At 39.0% G+C, this 21,596-nt stretch overlaps 1 protein-coding gene across 1 annotated transcript in view; it reads right to left on the minus strand.

Moving 5' to 3' along the window:
• The window catches only part of bark (C-type lectin domain-containing protein bark beetle), a 126,761-nt gene extending 112,835 nt beyond the window's left edge, over nt 1–13,926 (minus strand). The window contains exon 1 of the mRNA XM_090376554.1: nt 13,476–13,926. Coding sequence (XP_090232680.1) covers nt 13,476–13,733 — 258 coding nt within the window. The 5' untranslated portion in view covers nt 13,734–13,926. The remainder of the gene's footprint in view (nt 1–13,475) is intronic.
• Between the last annotated feature and the right edge of the window lie 7,670 nt (nt 13,927–21,596).

Consider the following 21,596-nt stretch of genomic DNA (forward strand, 5'->3'; position numbering starts at 1 on the left):
ATTTCTTCATTTTTTTTCTTTTTTCTTTTTTTTTTTTTGTTTTGTTTTAAATTCAACCCCGTAAAGTGCATAAGTTATTTTGGGATTACTATTCCCTAAGCGTTAGACACTGCATTTAGCTACGTTAAATCACTGAAGTCTATTCAAGACATCCTCAAGAAGCGCTACCCATTGTTTACTTTATGTTTGTTATAGAACAATATATTTTTTTTTTATGTTTCTTTTTTTCTTATTTTTTGTATGTGTGTGAATGTCAGTTTATTGACATACAATGCCCTACCATTAATATTCGGACACCTGCCTTTAGACAAAAAAAGAGCTTTTATTGTGTCATTTAATATTTTGTGCTGAAACCTTTTGCTTTTATGACGGCCTTCAACCTTCGCGGCATACTCTCAGCCTGCTTTTCATAAATGTCAGGTGATATATTCTTCCACTCGGCCTTTAACACAGCCACCAGTTTGGCCTTGTTCTTTGGGCGATCTCGACGTGCACGTACCCGACGATTCAATATATCCCTAAGATGCTCGATAGGGTTCCGATCAACACTCTGGGTTGGCCAATCCAACTTTTCCACACCCATGTCCTCAAACCACTGTGTTACCACCTGAGCAGTATGGCATGGTGCGTTGTCTTGCTAAAACAGGTATGGGCCTTCCCCGAAGTATTGTCATAATGTTTGAAGTGTATAATTGTCCAGGCTGTCCTGGCACTGCACAACATACACGGTTTTGTCGTTAAAACCATATGGGGCTCCTTTCATGGTTAGGCCCAAGCCAAACCATGAAAGGAGTCCCATATCATGACACTGCCTCCACCAACCTTCATTGTTGGGAGGATACAATCAGGAAGGAACTGTTCTCCTGGCATTCGCCACACCCAGGAACGGCCATCAGACTGGTAGAGTGCGAACCTCGACTCTTCTGTCCATAGGACTGTTTTCCACTGCTTTACAGTCCAGGATTCGCGCTCCTTACACCATGTTAATCGGCGTCTAGCATTTGTTGAGGTGATCAATGGCTTGTGAACAGCAGCATGACCATTGTAATCCATATCATGGAGTGTCCGTATTGTACTAGTGCTGACATTAGTCCCAATACGCTCAGAGAGGGTTTGTATGACTTGAGACAACGGCAAATTACGATTTGGCGCACGGTTCTTCGCAGAATTCTCTTGTCCCGTTCTGTTAGTTTTCAGGGTTTGTTAGACCGTTTTTTGGCAGATTCAATACCATTCAGCTTTCATTTGCATATGACGTCACTAACCGTTGACCTAGGAATCCCCAGAATGACTGCGATGCCTCGTGCGCTTGCTTATGTGGCATCCTACTATCATTCCACGTTGGAAGTCTGTTAATTCTGTTGAACGTGTGATCTTGCATGCCCACTTTTGCAATTGTCTGTTCGAAGCCCAGTGTGCATATTTATAGCAGGTTCTGTGAATTGTTTCATGCATAGGACCTGTTTCCCCATCCATGTAGGGTTGTCAGGATATTAATGGTAAGGCAGTGTATATATATATATATATATATATCGGTTATTCGTATGGAATAATATAATAAAATAAAAGTGCAATAACACAGCATTAAAAAATGAGGTTTAATTAAAAATTCGAATAAAAATATATCTTAAACCACAGCACATACTACCTTATCAAGAAGCCACAGTTTGGCCGTGGTTTTGTGGGAAAAGTATTTAGATGACCAGACAGTTGTTTTATGAGACGAATGGTAACCTAGCACACATAATTTCAATAAAACAATTTTAGTAAAACTGGATGGAATGGCTTCGATAGATTGTTTAATATAGAATGTAAAACGGACATACGCGGATAAGTCACGTGCAACAGAAAAGCCAAGAATGATTTAACTTACTACTTCTGCACAGTCCACGGGTGTGTTAAATATGAGACAGTGCATGCTGGTGTTGACTACTATGGTACAATTAGTTATGGGCGTCTCCCGCAATTCTGGTAATAGGTGTAGTTGATTAATGAGTCAGAGATTAAATCAAATAGAAAGAGCAAAAAATATATACTACGATTAGTACAAACATTCGCATATAATTTTATAATCTCATACACACTGAGTGTTAATGCTTATTTGCTCATTTTTATTTAGATGTGAAACCCTGACAAATTCCCGTGGTTGGCTAGTTGTATCGTATCTTATATTTGAAATAAAGATGATTCATTTATTAGTAGTAAATAAGGTATGAGTATGTCGAGGGAGTTAGGGGAAACACTTTCTATAAGTTTTGGTGCGTGGAGATTAAATGGCTGCATCATACTTCGAGTCATTCACCCTACTTTTATACGGGAATTGTGTGTGTGTGTGTGTGTGTGTGTGTGTGTGTGTGTGTGTGTGTGTGTGTGTGTGTGTGTGTGTGTGTGTGTGTGAGAGAGAGAGAGAGAGAGAGAGAGAGAGAGAGAGAGAGAGAGAGAGAGAGAGAGAGAGAGAGAGAGAGAGATCATTTTGTGATGCCGGTCAGCTTTTGTTCCCGCCATGACTTGATCCTTTGCAGTAGTAAGTCGACCATCGTGCATCTGTAGAGGCAGTTTACTGTCTGGGAATTCTGCCGCCTGTCCAGAATGGTGAACCTGTTTTGCCCGAGAACAGTTCGATGATTTGCTAACTGACTCCTACAACTAGGTGCTTTATGATAGCAACGATTGACCTTTGCCTCAAAAGTCATACAGTATTTTTCACTCTCAGGAAAGTGAAGTTTTTAAACAAAGTTATTATTTACGTTAATTATATAATCCAGCTATATCCCCTCCTTCACACACGCACGCCGATCCTTTAACACTGAAGCAAGCTCTAAAGAGTCATTTCAATGTAAGGTGGCTTTATATTTAATTTTTTATAATCAAAAAGCCCGTGAAGCGTGATTAAATGAAAATTGATGCCACCCGACTGTAATGACTGCAAACTATGATGGGTGGCACACGTGTGGTACATAATAATTCAACAATGTATAGCAAAGTATTCTACAACATATATATGGTATGATGGTGGGCAAAATATGAACGGTTTACGTTTTAATTTGACAGGATTCTGGATAACAAGTTTACTCGGTTATTCGTACGAATGTATACAAATTAGACAATATATTGCATATATTGTCTAATTTGAGATATTATGCGTTTGATAAACATATATACATTATCCTCCAACATGTACCGGGAGGCTAAATGAAAAAATAAATTTTTAATATTGAAAAACAAATTTCATGATCATCATGAGCTTTAATTATATCAATAACTCTTTGGGGAAACACTTTCTATACGTTTTGGTTTGTGGAGACAAATTGTGCTCCACTCCTCCCGTAAGGCTGCACTAAGCCAACTACTTGAACTAAGCAGTCTTGCTCTGGCTCTCAAATGTTGTTTCAAAACAACCTAAAGGTGTCAATTGGATTTGGATCCGGGTTCCGGAGGGAAAACGGCAGGTTCACCATATTATTCTCTTCAAACTGCTGGTGTAACCATGCTTTGTTACAAAGCTGACTACACTTTGTAACACAGAGAGTTATCATGTTGATACGTAAATAAGGTAAGGAGAATTGTTCAGAATTTCACAGAAGTATTCATGGTTTCACCAATCACGTAAAATATATCATCATAATACCATTACCGAACTTCATTGTTGGTGCAAGACAGTCTGGGTGAAACTGTTCTTTGGGCGTACACCACGCCAAGGTGCATCCATCTGATGCCCGACTGTACAGCGTGATTCATCACCTTTTGCCACTGCTGCAATGTCCAATGCTTCCGTACTCTGCACCAAGATAGCTGGTGCAGGGAACGGAAGGTGTACTGCAGGGAAATAGCGTCAGCTTACGAACAGCTGCGCGACCACAGTAACAAATTTTATGAATCCTAATAGTTGTTGGGCCTGTTCTTATCCGAGTTCTGTCAACCGTTTCTCGAGTCAGCATTAACGGTGCCACGAGACTTCCTCCCACTATCGGTTTCAACTGCTGATACAGATCTGACGTAGCCGAGTGGTCAAACGCCGGAATGCAATAACACACGCGACTGCTAAATACGATAATTATTGTATTCTTGTCAAAATGATTCATTGTAAACTCCTCTGACATGCGGCCGTGTTGAAGTATAAAACAGAACATACTCTGAAGATCATTAACAGTGGTCTACCTGGCTTGGGATGAATGGTCGCGTTGTGTCTTCGATTGGCGGAAGATGTTTCCGAGAATTGAATTTGGATGTCTCCCTCCCTGTCGTAAATGGTCGTAGATGGGTCGACTGTCACATCTCTGTGAAATAACCTAGGCCTTTTTCTCGTTTCATTCTATTCCATCTAAGTCTCTTGTAACCTCTAGAATTAATCATTATTGGCCAAGAGTGAGGTGTCCCAATATACGTTGAAAGATACGTAGTATATAAAGACAGAGTAGCGCACAGAAATTCAGAGCTCAGTAACGTTCACCCTCACTTTTAATACAGAGCGTCACCCTCTATATTAAAAAATACCAGTAATCAAAAATCATGGTGGGAGGTGGAAAATCAACTTCTTATGAAAAATGTTTTGGCATATGCTTGATGCAGATGAATTAAATGGAATGTCTTTTCAAGAAATACTGCCATTTATTTTTATTTTAAGTAAACATTCGCTACCCTTAACAGCTGTTCAGGGGGTAAACCGGTTATTTTCTGAAGTCAGAAATTGAAAAGATTTTAAGAGCGTTTATCCCAGTTGTGAGGATAGCATTCCAAAGTACTAAAATTGGATTTGGAATTCATATAACTTAATTTTAATTGTTAAAAGAAAAGTAGAAGTGCAACAGATGTTAAGCGAACATACTCAATGTGATTATTAGGATGATTAATCCCCGTGTTTCCCCATTTTCACAAGCTCTGTCCAGTGCCAAAGTAAATATTCAAGGATATGGTGTCAGATCTAAGGTTCTGTCGTAGATGCTAAAGAAGTTGTATTATGCCAAAAAAGGTTACAAGTTAACGTTATACCTAACATTAACCGGCCAGATTCGAGCAAAAGACTTTGAAATACTGTATCAAGATTAACTGTGTTTTTCTAAATTAATGAAATATCCATTCTATCTGGCTATTTAATATTTTCGAATTCGAGATTTCACTGATCAGCTACCACTGCGACTGGGAAATTTTTGTTAGGACTCTCCCTACTCATAACCTCTTTAGATTGCCGGCAGTTAACAAGCGGTGATCAGCAAGACCGATAATTTAATGGAAAAAGAAAGGATGGGTGGCGCAAAAACCTCTACATATGAGATGCTTAAACAGGTTTCTGGTTGAACACAGCGTGATTTTCCGGTGGGTCGTCACATCCAATGAGGTTCTGCACCGATAATGGCTAAGGGAAGATAGTTATATGAGTAAATTAGCAAACATGAAAAAAAGATGCTGAATAAATTTTGATGTTTGTAGTATACAGAAAGTGAATAGTTTCTTTGGCAGAACTGCAGCGGGGTTGATTCTACATACATATTACGAGTTGTTATTATTGGGTTTTAAGAGCATCAGCGACTAAAGCCATATTAGTATATTGCGTGTATTCTGTGATCGATTTTATGTTTTCTGGTCGAAAATCACGAGTTTTCGGGAGAAAAACCATACTACCCTCTCCGGAGGCTGACTAACTCAGCCGCGTTGTGAAAAGATCCATAAAAATTCCTCACATCATCGACAGGACTCGAACGCAGGTCGAGTCCCGTCGACTTTTCCGCCCATTGTGGGGAGGATGGCGATTCTATCAACTGTGCTGTCCACGAGGATTTGAACCAGTGGATGTTGGATGGTGTGAGCTGCCTGGTGCCAATGAAAAATTGGTTTAAAGTTCAGTGTTTTCGGAGCACCAGGACGACTGTTACCTATCGAATATTACCTAAAGTATGAACAGCACAAATATCCTTAACTTTATCCTCATTAAGGATCCAAGTATTATCAAAGATATGTCAGTGCAGGAAGCACTAGCAGGTAGTGAGCACAATGTTATGAAACGGATAGTATTCAATGAAATTTCGGTTGTTGGTCAAAGGTAAAGGAGAAAGGCTTCGATTTTAAGAAAGGAGATTATAATGGGGTGAGGAACTTCTTTGGCTCTGTCAATTGGGGTGGTAATTTCAGGCCGCTGGATACGAATGCTCTGTGAGAACTGCTTAAACAAATTATCCTGGAAGCCACAAACATATTTGTTCCGGTGCTAAAGTATCGCAAAAGTTGAATGCCAAAATGGATGTTGAGAATCGACAGATCATATATAACTAAAGAAACATGAGATAGTTACAGATTTTCACATGAAACTGCCACATATGAAAACTATAAGCAGATGTGTAACAATACTAAAAATCATATAAGAAAAGTAAAGGGGGATAAGGAGTTTTCCTCGTATGTTATGGGGAAAAAAAAAAAAAAAAAAACAGAAGCAACAAATGAATGCCACGTCCTGGTTGAGACAAAGCCGACTATCCTCCTGCTGATAAAGTTACGGATGGGAGATATCTCTCTTCCTCCCTCTTTGGACGCAACGACTCAGTAAGGTATACAATAGTACCGTACTGAGGAAAATCAAGTATGTCCAAATATTTTAGTTTCAAAGCTCAGCCGCAACACAAAAGGAAAACAAATTGCCCTTTTATGAGCATGAGTTTAAGGTTGATATTCAAGGGGTTAAAAACAGATATCCTTCACACATCGTTACTCACCATCTCTCACCCCCCTCCGACAAAAGGCATCATGTTTTTTTTATGTTAAACTTTGGCCTCCTGGACTTTTGGTGAAGCCATTCATAGCTGGTCTGTAACAAATGCCACGAAATTCTATAATAAGAATAACAATCGAAAGGAAACAGATCCACAGGAATTTTCTTTCACCTTTTTTCTTTAAAAATGTCCACAGTGTTGGACATTTTAAAAAACTACACCTCTTTCAAACTATGTTCTTAGCAAAGGATTGCGATTTTATGTGCCTAACAGAAACGTGGCTCTCAAAGGACGGGCATTCGATTTTTCCCTATTCCCGACCTCATACAAGTTCGTAAGCAGATAAAGAAAGGGCAATTAAAGGGAAGGTGTAGGAATTTTCTATATGAAGAGCATTAAACTTACTGAATCTCACAAATAAGAAGTGATTTGTGTTACGTTTGTAAAGGCGTACCATGTCATACAATTTGTTTAGTTAACTCTAGCTGTTTGTTTGTTTGTTTCGGGATTTATTGGGCGCATCGGCAACTACGGCCATAGTGCGCCAGTTTACTCTAGCCAAAGCCCTTCACACATATGACATACGTCAGCCTGGAACGCAGTCTGCCATAGTGGACAGTCACCTGAACTTGCCTTCCACAACCTAAAGAGATAAAATTAAGGCCTGCTGTTAGAAAGCTTTAATCGGATCATTCTCCTATTGCAGGTTTTTTTCCACTCGGTCACCAATGTTAGGACGGCAGACTATTCTCAAAATGAAGAAAAGGCAATCAGACTAATTTTTTCGAATAAATTCACAAAATCAGCCATCATTCTCAGACAGCTAATTATTTTGTCAAACGAAATCGATTGACAAAAGCTTACATTTCCTTGCAGAAAAAGTAAGGCATGTGGCTAGGGGATTTCGATGGAGCCAGTTAAGGTAGTCCGATTCTCAAGTTCCCTTGTGTGAAAGGGGACTTTCACAAAAAGCAAAAGGCATATTGGAGATGGAAGCGAACCTTTCGACTAGAGGGACGTGATATACAAGAGAGTTAATTTCCTAAAGAGTAACAGAAAAACAATGCAACACATGCTCCATGAGAAATTACAATACTCGAAGAGAATTTACAAGAACAGTATCGGAGCTTTGAAATGAATTAAAAAAAAAAAAAAATTCCAAGAATGGGCTTAGGCAACATTATTCAGTGCAGTCATTATCCAAATAAACTGTAACTTTTGAATATGGAAGGGATATGGAACATGCAAAAGATATGGGAAAACTATAATGTGAGGCGTGTGCACAAATCGAAGAACCCGAGAGAACTCTGGACAATAATTTAGTATGTCTCAAAAACATGTTCCCATCTAACACAATTTATCTTTATAAATTTCTCGCCATAGACCCCCACAAATTTTTCAATGACTGCAAGAATCACACACTCAAGAATACTTACCAATTCATTGATATATAAATCGCAGTTCGGATAGGAGTGAAGTAACTGATAACCAGTTGTCATAAAAATTTAGTATATTTCTAGCAAATATACTAAATTTTTAGTATAATTCAGTTATAGACAAGGTGATGACAAGATGATTGTGCCTTCAGAAGAAATTATATGTGTTAAAGAATAGACATTGTGTAAAACTGTAAATAAATATACGTTTTCATGCGTTTTTGTAACCTGAATATATATAACACATCATCTGTAAATAAGTATAAATGTTATCACGATGATTTGTATCTTATGTTAATTCATATGTGAACTCACGAAGAATTACTTATTAATTTTAATTTGCACTTTAATAAGGATAACAATGATAATGAACGATTCCACCGTAATTCTTTATATTCCTGTTTTTTTTTATCCCCCCTTCACTCAAGAAAAACCCACTTCTTCCCTGGGTCACGAAATTTTTTCTTTTATTCTTGGACTTTTTTTCTTTATAATTCATCGGTCTCCTGTAACTAGCGTAATAACAGAAGTTTTCTTTCTGCCCTTATCCCGTCTCCTTTATTCAGAATTATGGCGTTTGTTATAGAAAACCAGTATGAGATATGTGATTCATCCCCCAGGCGGTACATGACACTATCCCGCTTAAAAAAAAAAACAAAAAAAAAACGCCGCCTTTGCTGAAGTTAAGCTTCCTAATAAAGAAACCACCTCACTTTCTTGTATGTCACTTCATCCCAGACCCTGAACTAGTTTTCTGCCGTTTTTATAAATACATTTCCCTCTTCGTTTAGAACAGGAAAGGCTAACTGTGTTAGTGGGATAGACAGATTTTAGTTACAACAACGATTCATAATTTAATGATCGCTATTTTCGAATTATACAATATGGTTCAATGATGAAAGATGGTCCAGTGATGGGGGATGAATGACAGCAGAACAAAAAACAGCTGTACAAATAAACAAACAATAAATATTTATCGTTTCCCCAAATTGAAACTTTGAAAAAATGAACTGAGGAGCACACTTTTTGGATTCGTAAAGCTTAGCATGGCATCACGAAGCGCCATAAAACAACTGGTGCGCAGATTTAACAACTGTATAGTACCATCAAGCAAAGAACACGTTTTCTACACAAAAAATATTTCTCTACTTGATTTTAGCTTACACCGTATCGTATGTATGTACTCCTAAGACTGGGGAAGATATTCGTTATCTCGAAAGCTTCCGTTAACAATTTATTAAATACTTAGTTATTGCTCATACTGGATGTACTGAATTATTATTTCTTATGAGAGAACTATAGTTATGTAGTTTGCCGCTCATAGGATGAGGGCTTTCTCTGCTTTCAGATGTTCAAGTTTTTTTGTCCTTTCCCACGCTTCTCAAACGTAATACACACCAACCTGTACTGATCTCTCTCTCTCTGGTTGCTAAAGAAGTTTAGCACTTAAAATACAAAGTTATAACCAAGTTTTATCATTTCATATATTATTTTTTTTTTAATCGCTGAAAAAGACAGAAATGAGTGAGAAGAATTCAAACGCATAAAATGACCTGCAAAATGTTCCATTATCTAAGCCTGCTTTTACGCTTTGATTAACAGCACGAGCTATTTGTTTTCTAAAGAGGAAAGAATGGGCCAATCCGCCGTGCCGGTTTCTAAAGTCAAAAACTTCGTTATATTCAGAACTAATGACCCTCCATTATCAGCAGTTGCATCTCTCTCGCTTCCTGTAATATTATTGTATGGTTTCAGTCTCACGGACCTACTGCAAGTTCTACTGCCACCTCAGCACTTGTCTAATAAGTAACGCAAACACCACTGTTGACAGGAAATGAATGACGTGAGGTCGCTACAAAGAAATTCCACGATAACTGTGTACAGCTTTGAAGTAAAAAAATGAGATCTCACTACGGCACACAAGTTCCCTTTGTGAGTATAAAATAAAACTGGGAAGCTGATATGCAATAGTTCTCCGCTTCATAAGGAAAATTAACAAAATTAAAGATAAAAAAAAAAAGGTGAACATATGTTAAGTTTTTTTTTTTTTTTGGTCTGAATGGGCTTGCATTTTTGAAAAAATAAATTACAAAATAATTTGTAGCCAGTGAAAAAGAGAACAGAGACTAAGAAATAAACCATTACAACGTTATATATACCAAAACAGGAGAATACTGAATCACGAAGTGCGTCAATAAGGTACTAAACCGCCCACATATCAACCTAAAAAGCAGCTTTATAGAACAACCTGAAGAAGGGGTGAGGGATGATCAGCTTCCCTGCACCTGGACCATCAGCGTAAGTTATAGAAAGAACGAATCGCATGGAGAAAGGAAGGCTCAGTGAGACTGTCTGTTCGGGAATCCGTGCTGGCTTTAACTGTTATACCTGATCCACAGAATCGACTTCGAAACACCACTGGAAGAGGAGGAGGAGGAGGTGGTGTGTAACTTATAACTCAATGCACTACGGAGAATAAAAACGACCTCTACTAAATAAGGTCAAAATAGCACATCAACTTATCAGCATGAACAGGGAAAATCGTGCACATCGAATAATGCACAAGGTGGATGATAAGTAATGAGACGCTATATTTTTGTCATTTTTCTTCTACAAATGCTTACACTTTAATGCCTAATGTATTATGAACACGTGTTAAGCAAGTCGTGTATGAAAATCTTAAACAAAATCTTCCAAATGCTATGTGTCTATTATTCTTAGTTGGAAATATAGCCTAAGGATTCAACTTTTGTTCAACTAGCGTAATTGTAACGCTCAAGGCTGTGTTGGAATCCCGTCGAGGGGTAGGAAAATTTCTAAAATGCTCTTCAACCGAGAATGCGGCTAGCCGATCGCAAGCGGAGGGAGTAGGATTTTTCCTTATGAGTTAGACATAATTTTTCGGCTAGCACAATATGAAAATCGGCCTGTGAAGAAACTCTTCTACAGACACAACACACAACGGCACAATATGGTCTAAGTTGCTGATGCGCCTGAGTGTCGCATCGCGCTAGTGTCAATGTCAAATACTCCGACGCTGCGTTTAAGAAACTTCTTCTTTAGATTCAATAGCTTTTTTTCTTTTTTTTTTTTTTATCCCCCGCACTTACGATCCACTCACTCACAAGAGCGCCACACCTAGCTTACCTGTCAATGCACACACAATGATATAAGTGTAAGGGCTCCAAGTTCTTCAAACAGCTTTTCAATCTTTGTTTGAGAACAGATAACACAACGGGAGATAATGAAAGTTCTGAAGTACCTAGAGACCATATAGATTGTAAGTGCCACACTTGCATGCATTCGAGTATATACACAATATGTTTGTACAGTTCTCACCCTACTTCCTGAGACTTCGAATCAACAAGAGCTTCTTGCATATCTTGTATATCTGTGGCATTCGGTGTGATCCCAGTTCTTATGCAGAATCTTTTGTTCTTTACACACTAACAGGGAAAAGACAATCATGAATTGAGCAATCACAGTTATTAGTGGTACATGCCCTGGCCGTTGCACAACGTTTCATAATATACATGGTGACAATAGCAACCACATGGACGGATGTGTATTGCTTAACTGCTTAAATTTAAAAATTGAAACCACCCTTTCCCCAATGATATCAATTTATTTTCTCAAAATTAGGAAATTTTCGCGACACACCGGTTAAGTTCTATTATTTTTGTCTTAATAAGCAATTCTTTGTTAGGATCACACGGATTATACACGTATTCTCTCTTAGGATTAAAATGTACACATATTACTTATTTCTTTACAAATAAACGTTTTATTTACTGGTTACTTTCAATTACGCAGTATTCTAAACTAAACTGTACAGTGTGCAACTTATTAGTTTAGCTTTTATTTCATCTAAGTGAGTGGAGAACTTAAGTTTTTTTATATAGGGAAGAATTCCTCCTCATCATCATCATCATGGGTCCACTTTACTGACTGTACATTCTAATATCGGTGTTTTTCAACGTGTGGACTTTGAAGGTATAACAGGCGGGGAACGATTATGTTTAAAAAATATTTTTAATACCTATTCCAAGGGCGACTACATAATTATAGTTTATAAGGCGATGAGAAACGCTTTTCTAGACTGCGAACTACAACACACACACACAAGTTAAAAAAAAAAAAAAAACTACCTTCAATAATTTTGAGTAGAGGAGGCTTCCCCCAGTTTTTTTTTTATCTCATAAACAAACAAATTGGCCACTGGAGCACAAGAAATTTACAGATCTATACGATATACTGCCTTCTGATAACCTGAGTTGTCTTAGCACTATCGTGATAACTGAACCAGCTGTAATATTTACAGATTTTGAAGTTCAAAAGTGTTAGATATCGGCAAGAAAGAGGTAATATTTTAAATCGTACATATCAGTTATCACGATGTGATACATTTTAACAGCTTCACTTCAGCATGCGTGCATATTTACCATTTATAGAAAATTTCTAGTTTGCTTAAATAACGTTCATTAGCTGAGTGATTGCCCGCTTCCACCTTTCTGTGAACTACCAGCACCAAACCATAAAGAGCAAGGCCTCCCAGGTTCCTGGAGGCAAAATTCAATTGCCACCTGGGGCTTTTATACTGCTACTCGTAAACCTATTGTGGGCCCCTTCCAACACACAAAAAGAGAACCTCTCTTTTGTGGTAAGGTCAGGGCAAATTGTCCCTTTTGCTAACCCTCGTCTCCATCTCCCGGGTAGTTCCGCCACATAAGTAGAGGTACTGAGGCCTGCACAGACAGTAATGTAGTATTTTTATACGTCAAAATTAATACCCCCTCCCCCATTTTCTTCCAGATCCTTGTTTATTTCACAAGTCGAATTATTTGCAATCATAAGTTGAGTCTCACTTGCAGGGTATTAAGTTACTATAGGCTCTAATACCTCTCGTTCTTGGATATTTTTATTAAAAAAAATTTAAGTAGAATATTTCACATATAAGAAGTAAAAAAGTGTAGTGTATTGATGTCTAGCGACACCAGTATCCCCCCCCCCCCAATCTCTGCGTTGCTTTCATTGTTGTACCAGTTCGGTAGCATGATTTTTTGTTTTTGATTTACTAAGTATGTTGCGAAGATATTTTTCGAGGCTCGTTGAAGGGTCGCATCCTACTGATTAAGAACCACCGCTGTAGAAACTCCATTGAAATAATAATAATAAATTGATTATTTATTTTTATCTGCTATATGCGCCTTCCCAGTAGTAGTTCTTCGAGTTTATACGTAATGGTTGGGTCATGTTACAATAGTCGAACAAATTACTTCCTTACCAAGCAGATGACACAGACGGAAAAACGAAAAGAGGCGGGAGTGTCTCCCCTTACCTGAGCGATAAGAGCTCCTCGCACTGTCAGTCCAGTTCCGGGTGCAAACTTTAGCAGGACACCTTCTTGAATGGTCAGTACTCCTTTTTCTCCAATAGTGACGTCGTTATGGATTTCAAAGGGGCTGTCGGAGAAGTATAATACACGCGCTCCGTCAATCCTGCCGTCTAATTTTACGGCCAGCCCGGCAGCGACACCACAATACAAAAACACACCCACAAACAGAGTCCACCAATTTCCCAGCAGCCTACTCGCCATGATGACCGTTGTGTTCGAAAGCTCTCACCTGAGCGAGCGAAAAGAAGAGGCTTAGCTCCTACCCTAGGCGGGGAATGCTCACTGCGCCGCCACCAAAGGTATTTCGTTCCACGCTTGTGCTCGTGTAAAACACTGTGGCCTAAAATTGAGGACGGACAGCGCTCTGTCCATGTTGTGAGGTTAACGAACGTTAACTCTTTGAGTAGCCGATAAAATAATGGACTGTTGGACGGCAGTACTCGCTGATAATCGTTGAAACTGCGGTCACATGACGACAGTGACGCTACCAACAGGTATGTCCTCGCTACACCTGAACCTTGGGCCAATCAGTGACTACCTCCTATTTCATTTAAAGTGTCGGAGGCTCCGTATGTTACGTTGCACAGGCGACCGCCACACGAGACAGTTATAACATCGGTGCAGCAGCTTTCGCTACTTTGACGGGAGCGGTTCTCTGAACGATTCTCTGTCTAATTATGCGTACAGCTATTTAGGAGAGGAGCGGTTCGCTTCATTAGGTATTAAGAGTGGGATATTCCGAAAGATAAGAAATTAACGTTTCAATTTAGATAAAAAAAAAAAAAAAAAAAAAGAAAAAAAAATGTTCGAATTAGGCTACCTTCTTAACACATACAATATGTGGGTTTGGTTTTCACAAGCTATAGGACATTTAACATAAGCAGGACTACGCTTTTTTTGGGACGCTTACCGTCCCAAAATTCGATAGTTTTTAAGACGTGTTTTAAACAAAGGTTTATAATTAATAACAACAACAACAACAACAACAAATTATCTCCAATGCTATTTCGTAGGTGAATCTGCAGGAAGAGAAGAAAAAGAGAAACCAAACACATAGCAGGATACGTGTAGTGACTTAAGCCTGCCAAAAACAGCAGTTTCAGTTTATTAATTACAGGGTTCGGAATGGGCAGAAGCGCACAGAAACAGTTTATTGTTCCAGTTCGCCATATGCATCGTACTGTCATGTACGCACCTTCATTACTAAAAATAATAATATATTTTATTAACAAGCGTTCCGTTTCTTGAAATTTTCCATTTCGAGTCCTATTTAATTTCTCAGGAGTTTTGAACTGTATGGCCGCTTCCAAGTGGCCATACAGTTCAGATATACACTATATTACCAAAAGTACAAGGACACTAAGAAATAATACAAATTACATTGTAAATAGATTACACTTTAGTGGCAGCGTAGCTGCTGCTTTTTTTTTTTTTTTTTTCACACCATATATAAAAGGCTGGATTCGAATACCATCAAAACGGGGTGATCTTACATAGGCTTTTTCAACCGTGGTCCAGTCAGTCTGTGGAGAATACTGTATGATTCCCTTGCCCAATATTCGAGTATTTCATCCCGCAAAACACATATACGCCTCATAGCTTTAGCTGCCTCAAATGCTTTACGTACAAGTATGCACAATGCCTTGCACATTTCTGGATCTCTCGGGTAGTATTTGGAAACTATGAATGTCGCTTTCTCAATCAGCATTACCAATTGTTTGGAGGTCCTTAGTAGTCAAAATGTACGATTTCACCTAGTCGATGGTTAATTTCGGCAAGGACAGAGACCTTCTACCTGCATATGATTTTGGGAAGAGGTCATCTGAATACTGAAGCTATGAAATCCGTTATTGTAAGTCCTGTCCTGTTCTGTCCCATAGCATCCCATCAGATGTCCTGATTTCGCTAAGTTTGTTTTCGTTATGTATCGTTCATAAACGATAGCCTCTTCCTTCTGCAGCTTACTGCACTGCCCTCTATATGACAACCAAAGTTGCTATAAAGATTTTCCCGTTGCACCTGACTTTTTTTTTTTTAATTGTCACCATATTCTACAACCATATCTACTCATCTTTTACTAAAGCAGAAGGCACTTTATAAAAATCGGGTCCACACAGTGAGATCTAAGCCACAACTTTAATAGAAACAAAGGAGAGGTGACTGTTCCCCACCTCCTTCTCGTCCCAAGTGGAAAATCGTTTTCAGAAACTTTAATCCCATACTAGGCAGATATTACATGTTCAACACTAGGCCTCAAACTCTCCCTTTCCACTCTAGATCAGCCTTACAGACATTTCCAAGTTAAGGGAGGGTGGGTGGGTTGGGGTGAAAGGGCATACTCAGGAAGAGCGTCAAATACAAATGATTGTGGAGAACAGGCAGATGCAAAATGAACAATGCACATTAAATTGTAAGACAATGAAAGATTTAATAATAGTGCCCAATATAATAAGTAGTTTTGTTAATAAGCGTTTAATTTAATTTCTGTAGAAATACTATAAAACTGTTGCATGTAGGACTCTGCTAGAGCGTGGGATAATGTGCGCCCATGCCGAATTCTCAAGGATCTTTGCTCATTCCTCATGATCACAAAGCCTCTAGATAATTTTTCAAACAAAATTCGGCTAAAAGAGCCATTTAACGCTAGAGAAAACATCACGGTGACTTCCATATGATACGGCGATAGGTTGAAAACCTCAGTTCATGATGTTCAACTCTCACTACTTTCTACTTATCACGAATGGCAACTGCTGCCCAACAGCAATTACTGACAGCCATCGCATATAAAACTTGACATGATAAAATTTTTATTTATTTAATAAATAAGGCCGGGCTTAACAAAGCACATGAAATTTCACCTTTAAATTTTTTTTTTTTTTTTACTTTAACCATTTTAAATTTTGGTTCTTGACTCGCTTCCTACTGTCTACGGTCCGGGTGCAAAGTACCCAGACTGACAGGGGTAAAAGTAAAGTGAAGTGTAAAGTGTGTTCGTGTCAAACGGCACCAGGGGTTTCCCCCATCTCCGCGTGGTTTTCTTTGTGGGTGTAACAGATCACTGTTAAGGCCAGAGATTTAAAAGTGTATGGGATTTGGAAGTATTGTGTTGTGTATCGTTGTTCCTCTAGCTATTTAGCCGCTAGACCCCTGTTGGGGCCCAACGTTGCCCACACTCAGCCCCGTGGAGGCAGACCAGGTACACCCAGCATAATTATTTACTCTGGCAGGCCCTGCCACCTAATTTCCTGAAATTTCAGTGGCTAGGGCCTAAAAAAAAAAAAAAAAATAGTAATAATAAATAAAATAAAATAAATAAAAATAATAATAATAACGCGATTTTAAGGGGTGGTTCGCTAATGAGGTTAAGTTTCGGAATTGATGCACGATTTCGCTGTTATAATTTGGAAGTTTAAGTTTTTGTCGTGTGGGGCGTACACTGTGATGTATAGAGAGAGAGAGTGGGGGGAAAGACTGAAGACTGGAGGGGAAAGACAGAAGTATGAGGCCAATAGGGTAGACGACCCCAGATATCAGTGTGGCATGCCCATGCCGCACCAGGAGAAGTAAACGGGGGAGACGGGGGAGGGGACGGTCCCGGCCCCTCCCACCGCCAGGATATGGAGAGAAAGTGGGACAGACTAGGTGTCCAACCCAGATCGCCAAAAGGCGAGGCAACAGCGTAGCTGCAGTCACAGTCATGGTTTTTGGATGTTCAGTTCAGTGTCGCTTCAGGTAGGTCACAGTCTTGGTTCAGTCTCACTTGTCTCGTGTTCATCTTATGAGATCAGGAGGAGTGATGACTCTGGTCAGTTTGTAGTACTGCTTTGATGTCAATTCAGGTAGTCATATTCGTTGAGAGCATCAGTCCTGGCTATTTGCACCAGGTCATGAATGGAGAGTTATCTTTGTTGGTAATTTCTTCTGATCGGTTGTAGTCATGCGGTATGTTCATGCTGTAGTCTCCTCCTTGGTTAGTTTCAATGGAGTTCTTCTAATCAGATGTTTCCATATTGTTGCGGATAGCGATTTCTGTTCTCCTTCTGTTAAAGATGTCCTGGGCGTAGCGGCTGAACGCGGTGTACTCGTCTTCCGAATCCAGGAGGTGATGCTCATTGTCTTTTGGTACAAATTTTATACTGGTGATGAGTACTGATCTTTGTTCCTCATAGCATTCACATTTGTGCATGATATGTTGCCACGTCTCCATATTGCCACAGGTGCAAGTTGGGTCCTCGGTCAGTCCGAATGAATTCAGTTTTGCGTTAAAGGGCCCATGGCCCGTCAGGAGGAAGGTGGTGTTCAGTCCTGGGTAGAACCATTTGGGGGCTTTTGGATAGGTCTTGTCTACGTAGGGTATAAATTTCCGTGTGAGACTGACAGGGGTAGTGATGGCAAACCTTTCTTCAGGCCCGCATGTCAAATGGGAGAGGAAGGCAAACTGGCTAAAAATTAGATCTCCATACTCTTGCGCCCAATTACAATTTCGAAATAAATACACGAAGTACATTAACTGTGGTAGTTTTTGGTTGATTAATTAAGTTTATTGAACCTTAAAGTGAAATAAATTGTACCTAGGCAAAGCACTAGGTTAAACCAATAAAGCCTGAATACAGGTAGTCGATGTTTCGGAACAACTTTGAACATCGTTTTCATGACTCAAAGAGGTAACTACCATTAGGGGTAAAGGGAAGTGCTATGCTTTCGTAAAGGCGACTACGATGGACTGAGATAGTATTTAAATTCTATACAGTGGGACCAACTGATGATGTTACCAACAGCAAATTCAAAACGGGAAGCATTCAAAGAACTTATCTTGGAAGCCACTAGGCTTTACATACCAACTAAGAAATATTGTTCAAGGTTTAGGCCTAAGTGGATGTCAGATGAACAAATGAGACATATGGCAGAGAAGAAAAATGCATGGGATACATACAAATTAACACGTGACACAGAAGCCTATGATAGATACAAATTGATCTATAACCAAGTTACAAAGGAGGTTAGGCAGGCGAAGGCAGATTACGAGAAATCTTTGGCAAGGGATGTAAAGAAAAACAGCAAAGAGTTCTTTACTTATGTAAACTCTAGAAGGAAGGGGATGAATCAGATTGGTCCACTTGATATCGATGGGTCAACTGTTGATGATCCTGCTCAGGTAGCTACCAAACTAAATGAATATTTTGCATCGACATTCACACATGAGGAGTTATTCAGCGAGGGGAATGCCAGAGGTGTATTCAACTCTGGCAGTAAGCTAGAGAATCTTGTAATAACTGAAAGTAAAGTGGAGGAGAAATTGTTGAAGATAAACACAAGAAAGGCACCTGGGGTGGATGGGATCTATCCAGTTATATTAAAGGAGGCAGCAAAGGAAGTAAGCAAACCCTTAGCCATAATTATGAGAGCTTCCTTGGACTCAGGGGAAGTACCCATGGACTGGAGATGTGCAAATGTGACCCCAATTCACAAAGGAGGATCAAAGGGCGACACAAGTAATTATAGACCTGTTAGTTTAACTTCTGTTCCCGGAAAATTAATGGAGGCACTGGTTAAAGAAGCACTGCAGGATGATCTAGACAAGACTTCAGTTATAGCTCAGACACAGCATGTTTTGTTAAGGGGAAGTCTTGCCTGACCAATTTGATTGGATACTATGATGCAGTCACAAAAGAACTGGATGCAGGGAATAACTTTGATATTATATACTTGGATCTTAGAAAGGCTTTTGATACTGTTGCACAAATTGGAGCAGTGTGGCATTGGAGGCAAATTGCTGCAATGGATAAAGGGGTGGTTGAGGGGGAGAAGACAGAGAGTGGTAATCAATGTACACTGCTCCTCGTGGACTAATATTATTAGTCGAGTCCCTCAGGGTTCAGTATTGGGTCCATTATTGTTTTCTGTATTTATAAATGATATTGATGATGGTATATCAAGCTTAATGTCCAAGTTTGCAGGGTTGTCAAGGACACTACTGACACTATGCTACTGCAACAGGATCTGGAAAGGTTGAGCAGATGGGCTGAGAGGTGGCAAATGAAGTTTAACATTGACAAATGTAAAGTACTACATATGGGAAACAGCAACCCCGGAGCAACGTATCAACTCTGTTGTACTACACTGACAGTGGTAAAGAATGAAAGGGACCTGGGGGTGGTTGTGCAGGAAGATATGAAGTTTTCAGAGCAGTGCAGACGGGCTCCAAGAGTAGTTCATGGTGTATTGTCGATGATATATAGGAATTTTTCTAGCAGGGATAAGGAGGTGATTATTCCCTTGTATAAGGCAATGGTGAGGCCACACCTAGAGTACTGTATACAGGTCTGAAGGCCTCAGTTCAAGAAGGATGTAGAGATGCTGGAACGAGTACAGAGAAGGGCAACAAGATTGGTGAAAGGAACAAAGCGGTGCTCTTACGAATAAAGGCTTAAGTTTTGCAAATTGCAGTATCTGGAGACTAGGCACCAGCGAGGTGATCTGATAGAGGTGTATAAAGCCTTGAATGGTTTGAGTATGCTCAATGCTGATGGGATTCTTCCTCTTGCTCAGAATAATCACCTGAGAGGGCATAAATTCAAATTGAGGAAAGACAGACGTAGGATAGACGTGAGGAAATTTGCCTTTAGCCAGCGGGTGGGTGGTTGGTTGGTGGAACAGACTTCCATCCTTTGTCGTGGAGGTTGATAGCCTGAATAAGTTTAAGACAGCTGGACAGGTATTTCGAACAGAGGGGTGAAGTGGAAGTGGTTTTTTTTTTTTTTTTTTTGGTTGATGCTGCATAAGCTTGCTTTCTTGCATCAAATGCCTCTATTGATGCTAATGCTAATGACAAAGGAAGTTGGTAATAGCAGGTAACTAATAGCGTACATATAGATTACTATTGGGTTTAACATTTGTATTTTTTACAAATGTGAAACCCAATTGCAATCTATATGTACGCTATTAGTCATATGGCTCACAAAACAAATTTGTCTTCAAATGAAAAAAAAAAAAAAAAAAAAGATAAAGAAAAAGAAAAAGATGCTTTCTTATGGTGTAAGCTGTCCATGGGTGGGCGCGTGCCAGTATATTTTCCTATGCATTCCACTCATGGCATTCGTTCGCCATCGCTAAGTTATAGTATTATGTAAGCTTGAGGTGTAGCTATCATCAAAAATGGGAAGGCAAATTTTTTGCTGTAAGTCGAAAAAAGGGAACAGCAAAAATGCAGAAATCTGATGTTAGCTAAAGTAAATATTGATATATGGTCAGGTAATTCATCAGAGGGAGCCACACCTGACCATGTATCAGGAACTGCGTTTCTATGCTTGTCCATAACAATGGAAGAGAAGCGAAATAAAGCATAAAATTGCATAAAATAGAATAAAATTGCAATAAAATAAGTGTTTTCAGTGCAAAAAAAAAAAAACATATAATGTAAATTAGAATTAGAATTTAGTGGAAAAGTGAATAAAATTTAGAGCAAGCAAATGGTATACGGCTAGGAATTAATTTAAGGATAGGGAAGGAAATTAAGGATATTTTATCCTTAATCTCTCGCTATCTTCGTCTCTATCTATTCGATTACACCATTATCCCTTCCCTATTCCCAACTTAATCACTAGCCATATACTATTTGCTTGCTCCAAATTTTATCAAATTTAGTCACTTTTCCACTAAATTCCAATTCTAATTTACATTATATAATTTTTTTTTATACTGAAAACACTTATATTGCAATTTCATTTCAGCTTTGATTTACTTTAATTTTTATTTAATTTACACTGCGTAGGGACTACCTTGTCCATACCTTGTGAGAGTGGTGCTGCTTTATCCCTTGTAATTTTATTCTTTTTTGCTTTATTTCGCTTCTCTTCCACTGTTATGGACAAGTATAGAAACATAGTTCCTGATATGTGGTCAGGTGTAGTCCCCTGATGAATTACCTGACCATGTATCAAAATTTACTTTAGCCAACATCAGATTTCTGCATTTTTGCTATTCCTTTTTTTCGACTTATAGCTAAAATTGCTCTCCCATTTCTGATGAGAGCTATCTCATCTTTCATTTTATTTGTGTAATCAT

The sequence above is a fragment of the Mastigoproctus giganteus genome, chromosome 6 (genome assembly GCF_048544385.1).
Source record: "Mastigoproctus giganteus isolate SK-2022 chromosome 6, ASM4854438v1, whole genome shotgun sequence".
Classification (NCBI taxonomy): domain Eukaryota; kingdom Metazoa; phylum Arthropoda; class Arachnida; order Uropygi; family Thelyphonidae; genus Mastigoproctus; species Mastigoproctus giganteus.